The following is a 13376-nucleotide window of genomic DNA, read 5'->3' on the forward strand; positions in this document are numbered from 1 at the left end:
GATTTTTTTTTCCACTTCTTATTTTGAAATAATTATAGACTCATGAGTAGTTGTGAAAATAGTACAAAGAGGGGTGCCTGGGTGGCTCAGTCGGTTAAGTGTCTGACTTCGACTCAGGTCATGATCTCATGGTTCATGGGTTCAAGCCTCACTTTGGGTTCTGTGCTCACCTCTCAGAGCCTGGAGCCTGCTTCGGATTCTGTGTGTGTGTGTGTGTGTGTGTGTGTGTGTGTGTGTGTCTCTCTCTCTGCTCCTACCCCACTCATGCTCTGTCTCTCTCTTTCTCAAAAATAAAGAAACATTAAAAAAATTAAACAAAAAAATAGTGCAAAGGGTTTTGTTGTGTGCTTCACCCAGTCTCCCCAAAATGTGACATCTTATGTAGCCACAGTACAATATCAAAACCAGAAAGTTAATAGTACTTTCAGTCTACAGACCTTAATTAGTTTTTACCATGCATCTTTGATTTTTAAAATAACAAAGTAATACTGTAAACAATGAAACTTCCAGAAAAGCACAAAGAAGAAAGCAAACCATCCATAATACCACTGTCAGGATATAACTACCTTTAGCATATTGTTACAGGTTTTTCTTTATACTTCTGACTGAACACCTGTTTTTGTTTGCTTTATAGAAGAGGACTATGTAATACCTATTTTGTAACTTGTAGAAATCTCTACTTTTTAGTGGATTTAGAAACTGAATCATAAAGAGAATTGATTGAAAGTAAAAATCCTGATAGCATATATGGTGTTGATCTTGATACCCTCAAAAGGGATGGGATTACTGAAGAAGGTAGGTCATTGTAGCTTGGGGTCAGCCCTTGAGCCAGGTGGGAGAAAGAAGTATGATGCTCAGAGGTAGCCACTCTAAAGAAGAGGGCAGGACTATATGGTGGCTGTCCACTAGGAGATCACTGAGAGATGACACTTGCTGAATGGCCCAATTGAAATTATATAGCATGAATTCAAGAAATCAGAGCAAGTCATTGGAAACAGAGTAAGATGAATGGGAAAAGAGTAATAGATAGTCAATTCATCAGAAGACTGAGTCTTTAACTTATTTTCTGTCTCTAGGAGAGAAGCCTTTCCTTTGTGAAGCCCAAGGATGTGGCCGTTCCTTTGCTGAGTATTCTAGCCTCCGAAAACATTTGGTGGTTCACTCAGGTACTAGAACTCTGGCCATTCATAGATTTCAGGGAAGGTGGAGAACCAAAAGTGTAAATGTGTGGGAGGGGGATGGTATAAAGAAATCTAGAGGGGGCGCCTGGGTTGCTCAGTCAATTAAGCTCTGACTCTTGATTTCAGCTCAGGTCATGATCTCATGGTTTCTGAGATTGAGCCTTGCTTCAGGCTTCATGTGCTGAGCACGTGGAGCCTGCTTGGGATTCTCTCCCTCTCTCTGCATGTCCCTCCCCTGCTCCCACACATGCACATGTGCATGGCCACACTCAACAATAAATAAATAAACTTAAAAAAAAAAATCTAGAAAGTAACAAACTGTTCAACATAAAGTTCGCTTCTTCTCATGACAAAATTAAAAATCAAGGCTCTTAATGATTGAATTCAAAGGGTTGTATAATCAAAGGGGAAAAAAACTGATTTTTCTTATTTTCAGCTTAGCCATTGACTGAATTGCTTTCTAATTCAGAGCTTTTCTGAGGAGATTTATTTGCAAATTTATTTGGCACTGTGCTGTGTGCTTTATAAATTATATCAGGTATGGACCATGGAGGTCATTCAAAGCAGAGACTTGCCAAGGCAGAAGTGAACTCAAAGTGGAGAGAGATTCTAGAACAGAATCAAGTAATCATTCAAATCGTTAGCCACAGGAAGTATAGGGAAGCCAGAACAGGAGGAGTGGAGAGAAGGAACTGGAAGTTGTTTACGATGAGGGCAGTGAAGCAGTTCAGTGGGAATGAGGGAGTTGGAAAGGTGTAATCAATCAGGGACATGAATTTCAGAGCTGAGCTTGTAGGAACAGAGCAGTTTTTTATATGATGACAAGTTCTAAGCAGAGGTGGCAAATGATAACCTGTGGCTTAGATGTAGACTTCTACGTAGGTTTTGCTTGGCTTATAGAGTGTTTTTATTTTATTTTACTTAATTTTATTACATAAAATTATTTCAAACATACATAAGAGTAAATAAAGATGTTTTCTTATATAAACAACAATACTATTATCATACCTTTCTGGACTAACAATTTCTTAGTTTTATCTCATACCCAATCCGTGTTTAGTTTTTCTTCACTTTTCTCAAAAGTGTCTTTTAAAGTGGGTTTGTTTAAATCAGGATCCAACAAGGTTTAATTATTGTACTGAGTAAGTCTTCTCTAAATCCATCTGTACTCACTTTTTTTCTTTCATGTCATAGACTTGCATAATGCAGTTATGCAGTTATGCATAACTGCATAATGGAGTTAGTTGGGTTTTATAGAATGTCCCATATTCTGGATTTGTTGGTTTGCTTCCTTTTATGTCATTTAACTTGTTCCTCTAGATTTCCTGTAAAAGGAAGTAAGCCCTAAAAACCTCAAAGGTTCAAAGATTTAGCATGGATATGTTATAGATGGTCGTATGTGTTTCATTATTTATCACACATCAGGAGGCACATAGTGCTTGGTTACAGAATTCATCAGTAGGTTCAGGTGGTAACACCGTGATATTCACACTGTAAATTTCCCCAGCAACCTTTTGCTTTATGGTTTCATCTCTGAATGATGCCTGAATTGGTTATTTCATTAGGATATTAAAGTGGTAGGTTTCTAATTCTGTTATTTTGTTCACATCAGCTGGAATTCTGTGTATGATAGGTCTCTTCTCTATGCAGTAGGGCTATTTGGTAATCTGTACAGGAATGGAGAATAAATATGTCATCTTTTTCTTTTAATTTCTTTTGATTATGAGTTTTCAAAATAAGAAATTGGTGCTCTTGTTTCTTCTAGTAGTGTCAGATAATTGCCTTTCTTTCTCATTAGTATTAGTTTGAATTCATGGGTTTCTGTATAGTCACTGTATGTCAATCCATTTTAGTTCTTTTTTAACAGCTTTTTTTTAAGACTTTATTTTTTTAAATTTTTTCTTTGTTTTTTGTTTTTTGTTGTTTTTTGTTACGGTAGGAAAGGCCTTTATTGTTGGCAACGGGAAATTAAAAGAGGAGGGGGACATGACAGCTCTGGCTCCAGGGGTGGCTCCCCAGACCTACTCTTTTGCTGTCCTGGGAGAGCTTAAGACTTTATTTTTAAGTAATCTCTACACCCATCATGGGGCTTGAACTCACAATCCTGAGATCAAGAGTCTCACGCTCCACTGAGCTAGCCAGGTGCCCCATCAACAGCTTTTTTTTTTTTTTTTTTTTTTTTTTAACATTTTTTATTTATTTTTGGGACAGAGAGAGACAGAGCATGAACGGGGGAGGGGCAGAGAGAGAGGAAGACACAGAATCGGAAACAGGCTCCAGGCTCCGAGCCATCAGCCCAGAGCCTGACGCGGGGCTCGAACTCACGGACCGCGAGATCGTGACCTGGCTGAAGTCGGACGCTTAACCGACTGCGCCACCCAGGCGCCCCTCAACAGCTTTTTTGATGTGTAATGCATGTACCTTGAAATTCATCCATTATAAGCATACAAATCCATGATTTCTAGAAAATATATAGAATTATACAGTCATCACTACAATCCAGTTTTAGAACACTTCTGTCACACCAGAAAGTTTCTTTTTGCCCCCCTCATTGTCAGTTCCTGCTTCCGCCCCCAGATACAGGCAACCACTGGTTAGCTTTATGTCTCTATAGATTTGCCATTTCTGGAAGTTTTCTGGCCATTTCACTTACTTTTGTCACAGGCTAGTCCCTTGTAGGCATGTGTTTCTGACCCTGGCTCTAAGTGTGATTGTCTGAGTAGGTGGAAGGCCAACTGAGAGTTTTGGACTCGAGGACACAGAGGGTAGTTCAGATCGCCATGTGGAAGAGCCATCGGTGTAAACACTGAAGACTGTGAGAGTGGTGGCGGGAAGTGGAATAAGGCGGTATTATGAATGGAGGGTTGGGATCCTTGAGGATGGTACGTGTTCTGGAGGTCCATGGAAGACTGTATCTGGAAAGGGAAGGAAGTATTCTACATGGCCGCCATGACCTGATACCAGAGGTTGTGAAGGCAGCAGTACAGTGGGTGTGGGAAGGATAGGGGCTGGGAGCAGTGAGCGTGCCAAGCTCTCCTGGTGAACTCTTCCTGCCTTCTCTGGTGTACTGAAAGTTTGGAGGCTGGGTGGAGAATGGGAGAAGGAAAAAGCCTCTTATGTTTAGCTTAACATTCTCTGGGCTTCTCTGTCCTGGTCTTGAATCCGTTCTCTTGCTGTCAGGAATGTACCCTGTCTTTTTGGCTACCCTGTCTTAACCTGGTCTCTGTTTCAGGAGAGAAGCCCCATCAGTGTCAAGTATGTGGGAAGACCTTCTCTCAGAGTGGGAGTAGGAATGTGCACATGAGAAAGCATCATTTGCAGCTAGGAGCAGCTGGGAGTCAAGAGCAGGAGCAAACTGGTGAGAAGAGAGAGTGTAGTGGAGGGCTATATCTTCTGGTTTCAAAAAGCCAAATGACTGGCATGTCTGGTTGTTTGGAAATTTTCAGATTCTGTGTTGGGGAGAAAGACCTGGTCTCACTGGATTGACTAGTGGTTTCCAATGTAGCTGTACAATAAAATCTATAAGCTTTTAAAATGTACATATTTGTATTGCTTGTCCACTCTTCATTCCCAAATAAAACAATACAGCCTGATAAATGAGATTATTTGGGAATAAGATCCCAGAATCTGTAGTTTTTAAGTTTCCCTAGTGAGTTTGGTGGTAACTCTTGCTGATCCAAGAACCAGCATTTGAGTATTACTGTGATAAAGATTTCTATAAGACAAGGTTTTAAACATTTTTTATGTATCAGTCATGACTCCCTTTTTACCCTAACTTAAATTTGATAACTCATTTTTATTATTTTTTTCCACGTGTTATTTTAATCAATTATTTTATTCCAAATACTCCTTTCCAAGGACACATCCATCCCATTTCATACCTTAATTCTCCACCTGCTGATCACAGGCAAGGATATTTATCTATGAGGCTCCACCCTTCCCTTCTAGGTTTACTCTTGCTCCCAAAACTAGGTAGCATCCAAGATACAGGTTGGCTTCCACTTCCGAAAGAAAAAGTCAGCTTCCCACGAAGGGAAATGGGGACCAGGCACAGCCTTGACCGCTGCATGTCTCTTACATCCTATTCTCTGTGCAGCTGAGCCATTAATGGGCAGTAGTTTGCTTGAAGAGGCTTCAGTAACCAGTAAAAACCTGGTGCCTATGAATTCCCAGCCCAGCCTTGGTGGAGAGTCCTTGAACCTACCAAATACCAATTCTATCCTAGGAGTTGATGATGGTAAGACTTTCAACTCTCCTTTATTTGGGGAAAATGGGCTGCAACTAGGGACTAAGGAATGGGGTTGTTTCCAAAATGGAGGTTTTAATTAATTTCATTTCTTGTGAGTAGCTATGGTATGATTGAGTAGCATTTGTATTCTTTGTCTCTGGGATGGATAAGTGAATCTGTTAAAAAAAAAATTTCTTTTTCGTTGAACAGATGACATAACAAAAGAGTAACAAAAAATTTTAAGAAGAAAATTATCCATAATCCTAGCATCCTAGCCCAACTATTTCTATCTTTCCTATTGCAGTTTTGGAAGAACTTAACTTTTAAAACATTTAAACAGAACATAACCAGGTTTTACAGAGGAGATATAAAGCAATTTCTCCATACCTTCAAAAGCCATATCTTCTGGAGAAAAGAAAGGGCTCTCTAGGAAACAGTTGCTCCTCTCTGGTATAGAAATTTCACCCAAGTTACACAGGCCAGGCCCTCTTCTCTGAAAAACTTAACAGGTGAGGTCAGCATGCATTTATTCAGTGCCTACTGTGTGCCTGGCACCATGGGAAAGATAAAAGCAGAAAGCAGGGACCTTAAAATGTAGTTGAGAAGTCAAAATTTACATACGGGAGACAACAGTGAACAGAAAATAGTATATAAGCAAATGTTACATTGCACAGTGCAGTCTGGAAGAGCAGTAGGTATTGAAAGCCCCCCCTGGAAGAAACTTTTAATTTTTTAGGGGGCTAAGTAGTTTATGTATGAACTGTTTCCAGAAGATTTTTCTGGTGATCTCACTTGATAAAGTCTGAGATCCTGTGTTTTAGTTACTCCTCATATCCCTCAGTTTTGTGTATAGGTGACCATGTTTGTGTAACTTCTGTGTGGAGTCTACATGGGCCAGAGGGTGCTTCCACAACAAGCCTCCTCGGTTTCGTAAATGATACTAGTGGATAACCAAAGTGTAAGACACAGAAATTGCATGGAACTACTTTGCCATTCTTAAGGAAGAAAGTCTCAAGGGAGGAAGGGACACTGAGTACAGGAACTTTGAAGCCAGACCTAAGTTCTTGACTTGCTCATATTATGCTGTTTCTATCATTGGTGGCTGCTTTAAGGCTTGGCTCTGGTCTCCTGATTTGCCTGCATAAGCAGATTTTGCCCTGTTTCAATGCACGGTTAATCCAGTTAACAGTGCTAAAGCTATATTACTTTAAATTGGTATATTGCAAAATGGTCAACTCTTACATCAGGATTTCTTGCCTTTCCTTCCCATCCCCCTTTTGTCGTACTTTCTAAATTCACTGGTAATGATTATCAGACAGGAATTAATTTGGAAAAAATATAGGAATATGGGTTTTTCAGGGAACAGTTTTTAGTGTTCTTAATGAGGCTTGATAATGCAGGTAGGTATAACTGTGGATTCACTTTTCATTGAGACATTTTCTGCTGTTTCAGAGGTGCTTGCTGAAGGATCCCCACGTCCCCTGTCTTCAGTGCCTGATGTGACACATCACTTGGTGACCATGCAGTCAGGGAGGCAGTCATATGAGGTTTCTGTCTTAACTGCTGTAAATCCACAGGAGGTAAATTTATCCCTTGCCCTTACTTTGTTTCTGTAGAGACTAATGTGGACAGTGGTTAGAGATCTAGTTTAGAAAATCTGAAGCTGACTCCAGTTTCCCTTTCCTGGAAACTTTGACTAGAAGATCTTCCTTTAAGCTAAGCATGAGACCAGATTTGAAAGAAACTTGATTGTTAGGGTCTCCTGGATTGGGAGATTGGTCACTCACGGCTGGGTCTCTCAGTTTTAATTTCCTTTGTATACATACCTTACTGAATGATATCTGCTCCTACTGTTCTCTGCCTATGACATAAGGATGTTGCTTTTATTTTATAAGGAAAATAATATCCTGGGACAAAGTGGTCCTTGAGCAAAAAGAGTAGTGACAAAGTCATTGAAAGTAATCATTGTTCATTTTGTACCAGGCTGAACCAACTGGACATACAGGACATGTTCACTTGCTTATGGAATGAGAACCATTATTAAAGCAGGGAAAGTTTTAAGTTTATTCTAAGCACTCCCATCTTTATGGTCTTGGCTCCAACCCAGAAAACAGAATGAAAACTTGTCAGGCTTCTAGAATCTTAGGATATTTCATGAGCTCATTTCATATGTATAAACTTTTGCCAAAACCTGGGTATCCCGGATACCTTCGTATTACAGTATCTCTTACAGTGCTGTCCCATCTTTTTCCCCTGTCCTTTCATTATAACCTGATACCACAACTGTGCAGTATTCAAATGACTGCATCCTATATTGAATATTCTTGATTATTCTGTAAGCTTCCTGGGGATCCTCAGGATCACAGGGCTTTGGCCATGCATGTTCATGTTTTTGCCAGGATCTTTCCTTGTATGTCATCATTATGACCCATTGTCTGAGTCTTGCTTGTATTATATTGAAAGTTTTTTTGCTATTGGTATCATTGGTTTTTCCTAATCCACTTTCTCCTGGCTACTGCTTTGGAACATGTCTCACCTATGAAGACTTCCTTTGTTATTTCCCCTCTTCATTTATGTGTTTTAAAATTTTTGTTATAGAAGTTTTCATAAAGTACAGTGAGAGAGAGTATAGTACTCATGTACCTATCACCCAACTTCAACAGTTAGCTTTCTACTGTTCTTATTTTCTCTCTTCCTACCTACAATTTGTTGCTGCTGTTCTGTTTGTGCTGGAGTATTTACAAATTTTTTAAACATTTATTTATTTATTTTTGAGAGACAGAGCACGAGTTGGGGAGGGGAAGAGAGAGAGGGAAACAAAGAATCCGAAGCAGGCTCCAGGCTCTCTGCTGTCAGCGCAGAGCCCAATCCAGGGCTCGAACCCATAAACCCTAAGATCATGGCCTGAGCTGAAATTGGACTCTTCACTGAGCCACCCAGGTACCCCTATGGTGGATGGAGTATTTAAAAGCAAATCACAGACATACCATTTCATTTGTAGGTATTTCAGGATATACCTCTAACAGATAAGTTTTTTGGGGGCGCCTGGGTGGCTCAGTTGGTTGGCATCCAACTTTGGTTCAGGTCATGATCTCATGGTCCATGAGTTCAAGCCATGCATGGGGCTCTGTGCTATCAATGCAGAGCCTGGAGCCTGCTTCAGATTCTGTGTCTCCCCCTCTCTCTGCCCCTCCCCCTCTCATGCTCTGTCTCTCTCTGTCAAAAATTAACATTAAAAAAAAATTTTAAAACAAACATGTTTTTTTCATAGCTGTCTTTATCACACCCAATAAAATTAACGATTTATTGATATCCTCAAACAGTAAGTCTGTATTCCTTTTTTTTCTCAAAATGTCTTTTAATGGTTGGTTGGTTTGAATTAGGATTCAGACAAGCCCCATTCATTGCATTTGGTTAATAATTCTCTTAGTTCTCTTTATCTCTAATAGTCTCCCCCTCTTCCCCCCTGTCTTTTTTTTCCAGAATGGCTGTTTAAGGAATTGGGTTATTTGTCCTATACAATTTCCTACATTCTGGTTTTGGCTGATTGACTCCTTTTGCTGTTTAATATATTTCTCTATCCAGAGATTTTCTAAAAACTGGTAGTTAGGAGCTTAGATTCATGTTTTTTTCCTTGGCAAGAATATTTTATAGGTGGTACTCTTGCTTTCTGTTACAGCTCACAGGAGACATATGGTATTCAGTTGTCCTCTTACTAAGCTTAATGATTGACCAATGGGTTACATAAAAATTTTGGTAAACATTACTGATCATGGCCTAGATCAGTTTTTTTTTTTTTTTTTTTTTTTTTTTTAAGGCTTGCAAAATGGTGATATCCTAATTCCCTTTTTCTTTCTGCTTTTATGAACTGTGATCCTTCTGTGAGAGAAAAGCTTTCATCAACTACTGGATCGCTCTGCAATAGTTCAGAAAAATTATTTCTTTTTTACCTACTAGAAATTGTCATTCTGACAAGCCAGTCCCCAACACTCAGCCTTTTCCTTTTTTATATTTGAAACCTTGGAGCTTTTCTCTCCTGTATTGCTAAATACCTTTTTCAATGAATCATTCCAAGTTTCCTCAAATAAATACCAGATGTATAAAAACTTAGTTAAGGGGAGCCTGGGTGACTCAATTGGTTGAGCGTCTGACTCTTGATTTCGGCTCAGGTCACGATCCCAGGATTGTGGGATCAAGGCCCATATTGGGCTCACGTTGCGCTCAAGTTGGGCTCCACGCTGAGTGTGGAGCCTGCTTAAGATTCTCTCTCTCTTCCCCAGTCCCCTCTCCCCACTCGGGCACTCTCGCTCGCTCTTTCTGAAATAACAAAACAACAAAAAAATGAACAGAAAACCTTAGTCAACAGGGTGCTATATACCTAATATGTGCAAGGCCCTCTGCTGGGTACTAGTTATACAATAGTAAACAAAGTACAATCTTTGCCTTTTATAACTGTGCAAATGGTGCCCCTGGAGTTGTGCTGTACAGAGAGCATGGGAAGGGTGACAGATCAATAAACTGGCAATTTTTATATGGTGTAGTAAGTGCTAGCCTTGGGGGAAGTCAGGGAATGAATTCTAGAGTTTGAGACCTGAGGAATGAATAGCAGTTATCTTGATGGATAAGTGGGAGGGATTGGAAGAAGATAACAGGCATAAAGGTAGCAAGCAGTGTGTACAAGGGTAGAAGGTGAGAGGGAACAGGGCACACAACTATGGAATCAAAAGGGTTGAGTAGGATGGGATGTGGAATGGAGAGATGGGCTGGAATGAAAAGTGAAAGCAGGAAAGTTATGCTAGTTTCTCTCTTGAAGGGCCTTAAAGGACATGATTTTATCCCAGGGGCAGTGGGGGGCCACTGCATGGTTTTAAGGCAGGTATGACATGGTCAGATTTGTGTATGCAAAAAGTCCAGGAATAGCACATTTTTCCCCTTTGGGCCTAGGCACATGGGTCTTGGAATTGGCTTCATTGTGTCCTTGTCTAGGTGATGCTCACTCATGGTCTCAGGCAGACCCAGTAACACAGATCACCTATAAAAAAAACAAAAAACTTGGCCTTCCCTCCAGGAGGACACTGAGGGTCTACAGGCCCTAAATACCCAGTTTCATGGTGGAAACCCCAAACTCTTAATGGGAAAATATTAACACAAAGGGGAAAGTGCTGCCCTTAGTGAGGCTGAAAGTCCTAGATTATCACTTTTCCCTCACGGGTCCTCAGGTCCTGTGTATTTACAAACACACCCTCTGTCTGAGCCTCACTTCTTTTGTTTCCTTCACTGTTACCTCTATTATTTCTCCTCTTACCACAGGCATTTCCACTGCTCTTCCTCTCCTTTTCCTTATCGAGACAGGCTTATCACGTCATCTGATACCTTCATTTTTAAAAGCTACAAGGCCCTCAAGCCTCCAGGTTTAGTTCTCTTCCTCATCCAAGGTCCTGGTACTAACTGACCTTCCTCCAGTGAGTGAGGAATGTTGAGTCCTTAGAGATTCTCAGATAAAAGGCTATTTGCAGTCCTTAAAACAATGCTTATTTCAAATTTTTGGAGATAATCACACGTTGTAGATCAGCCCTGTAAGAATCTACTTGTGCACTTCTACTTGGACCCCTGTAAATAGGCTCTAAAAGTAAAAACATAACAAGAATATCAGAATAACCAAAGTAATTATCAGAAATTATCATGGGAGGGGTGCCTGGCTGGCTCAGTTGGTAGAGCATGTCACTCTTGATGTTGGGGTGGTGAGTTCAGGCCCCGTGTTGGGCATGGAGATTACTTAAAAATAAATAAATACATGACTCCTACTTAAAAAAAAAACAACTCTTCTTAAAAAATAAAAGAAATTATGGGAAATATATCAAAACCACATCTTATTCAAATGGTTCAGATTGAACAATTTTTATTTGCCCTCAGTGTTACCCAGCCTTCTGCAAATCAGACAGAGGACTTATTGTGCAGGCCCAATTGAGACCCCAGGGCTTTGGGACCTCTACTGACTAAAAGGCATCCCAAGTGGGGTTCTATAGCCACACTGAGCTCATATTCTCGAACACAGGAACCAGTATAAATGATTGCCACCCAGCCTTCAATAAATCAGAATGTCTTCCAAAAAAGAAAAAAACAAATTACAAATTCTTTAAGATTTCTCATCAAGTGCCATTGCTAATTTGAGTGCCAATATCTGGATCTTGACCTGGATTTAAAAGACACCATTCTTACATCCTAACAACACAGCATCAAATGAAATTTGTGGTTTAAGTTTTTACATTTTTCTTTAATTTTGTTTAAATTTCTTTGAATTCCATATTATTAAATTCTACCGTATAAATTACCTTTACCCAAATTGAGATCACCAAGTAAATCTATCCCCAGCTCAAGAATTTATCTGGTTATATTTTTACTAAGCCATTTTTATTCTGAATTTCACTGTTATTCCCATCTCATTTTCATAATAAAATGGAACTCAGTTTCATCAATTATTGTACAGAACAACACTTTCAACAGAAAGCCTTGAGTGTAGGGTAGAAAGTCTGTTTTGCCTGCCACCCTCTTGGAGTCTCAGGCTTTCTCCCTTCATCATAGGGAAGGCATTCTTTTGGACCCTGGGAATCCCTGGATTCCTTACGAGTGGGAACTCATATAGAACTCACTGGGGTAGCCTCCCATTCCTCTTCTGCTTGAGCTTTCAGCCTGTACTTGGACTAACGCTGCCTGGCAGGAGATTTGGGATTCCACCATTTCTGATATATCTGTTAAGTTCGGCATGCCTCCATCACTGACTAGTGAGTACATGACTACACAAACAATAGTTTGGCTTAGGGACTCAGGATACCTTATTGTCATAGTGAAAATGCCAGCATCATGAAGAGGCCAAAATGCTGTCCCAAGGCCAGGATATGAAAGAGATCTATCAGTCTACGTATGTCTCTTGCTTTGGAACTAGATACCCCTGACTTACCCCTGTAGTGCATTCCCCACTCCCACTTAAACCTTTTCCTTAGTATGAATTATTTTTCCTATTATTCAGTGGTAGCCTATTCCAGATTTGGTTTTAATCTTTTACAGTTACTAAACCAAGGAGATTTAACTGAAAGACGGACATGAGCATGGGTGTCAACTCCTGGAAGAGCAGCCCTGTCTGATCCCAGAGTGCACACAGTGGGAACAGGATGCTTATGGCTCACGATCTGCCAGAACCAAAATGAATCTGTGAAAGACAGGACCCCGCTTTGGCCTCTGTTCATCTTTCCTGACATAGAAGATGAATGTAGGAGAGCTTCTCTTCAAACTACATCTGATCCAGACAAGGAAGAAAGCAGTGAATGTGGGCTGGGTAACTGTACCTACCTCTCTTCCCACTATAAAATTTTGGGATGGACTTCTCCCAAAAGTGAATTTGATTTTGTGTTGGCTGAAATTTCTTCAGTATGACTGTTGAGAAGGGGTTTTCCTTTGAAGAATTTTCATCCCAGATTCAGCTGTCTTTTCACATGGATCAACTAAGCCCTGCCACCAACCATAAAACTTCACCAAGAAGCTGAGCTTTCAAGATGCCTTGTTGCTTTGGAGAAGGGAGTGATGTCAATTCTGTTGTGGCATACTCCCTTTAGCAACCTGAGTAAGACTCTCTGCCACTGGGCTGCAAAAAAATAAATTACTTGAATCCCTACCTGGCCCAGGCTGAGGTACTATCTTGTCACATCCACCTCTACTTGGCCACTTTGCTCTCTTTGTTTATGGAATATACGATAGCATGTTAAAAGGGTTTTTTGTTTTCTTGTTTTTTTTTTAAAGTTAACTATCACATGATTCAGAGCTTCAGTTGTTTTCCCTTTAAATAAACAAGACAGCCCAGTAAGTTCTTTGGCTCCTTGTTTTGGACAAAATTTGTTTTCTCAGAGAGGAGATTAAGAAAATAGTTCCATCTTTCCCTTTAAGACAGGGCACCGATTTGCCCTTTGGATTCC

The 13376-nt window shown here is 40.2% G+C and overlaps 1 protein-coding gene across 5 annotated transcripts in view; it reads left to right on the forward strand.

The window, feature by feature from the left end:
- The window catches only part of ZNF410 (zinc finger protein 410), a 50349-nt gene extending 37082 nt beyond the window's left edge, over nucleotides 1-13267 (forward strand). For 2 of the 5 annotated variants that reach the window (XM_058739616.1, XM_058739619.1), the window contains 5 exons: nucleotides 1077-1166; nucleotides 4414-4539; nucleotides 5278-5418; nucleotides 6862-6989; nucleotides 12475-13267. In XM_058739616.1, coding sequence (XP_058595599.1) covers nucleotides 1077-1166; nucleotides 4414-4539; nucleotides 5278-5418; nucleotides 6862-6989; nucleotides 12475-12513 — 524 coding nt within the window. In that variant the 3' untranslated portion in view covers nucleotides 12514-13267. Of the gene's footprint in view, nucleotides 1-1076; nucleotides 1167-4413; nucleotides 4540-5277; nucleotides 5419-5713; nucleotides 5919-6861; nucleotides 6990-12474 lie in introns of those variants that run through there. The other 3 variants (XR_009264608.1, XM_058739617.1, XM_058739620.1) reach the window with 3 other exon arrangements.
- The last annotated feature ends 109 nt before the right edge of the window (nucleotides 13268-13376 follow it).

The sequence above is a fragment of the Neofelis nebulosa genome, chromosome 7 (assembly GCF_028018385.1).
Source record: "Neofelis nebulosa isolate mNeoNeb1 chromosome 7, mNeoNeb1.pri, whole genome shotgun sequence".
Taxonomy (NCBI): domain Eukaryota; kingdom Metazoa; phylum Chordata; class Mammalia; order Carnivora; family Felidae; genus Neofelis; species Neofelis nebulosa.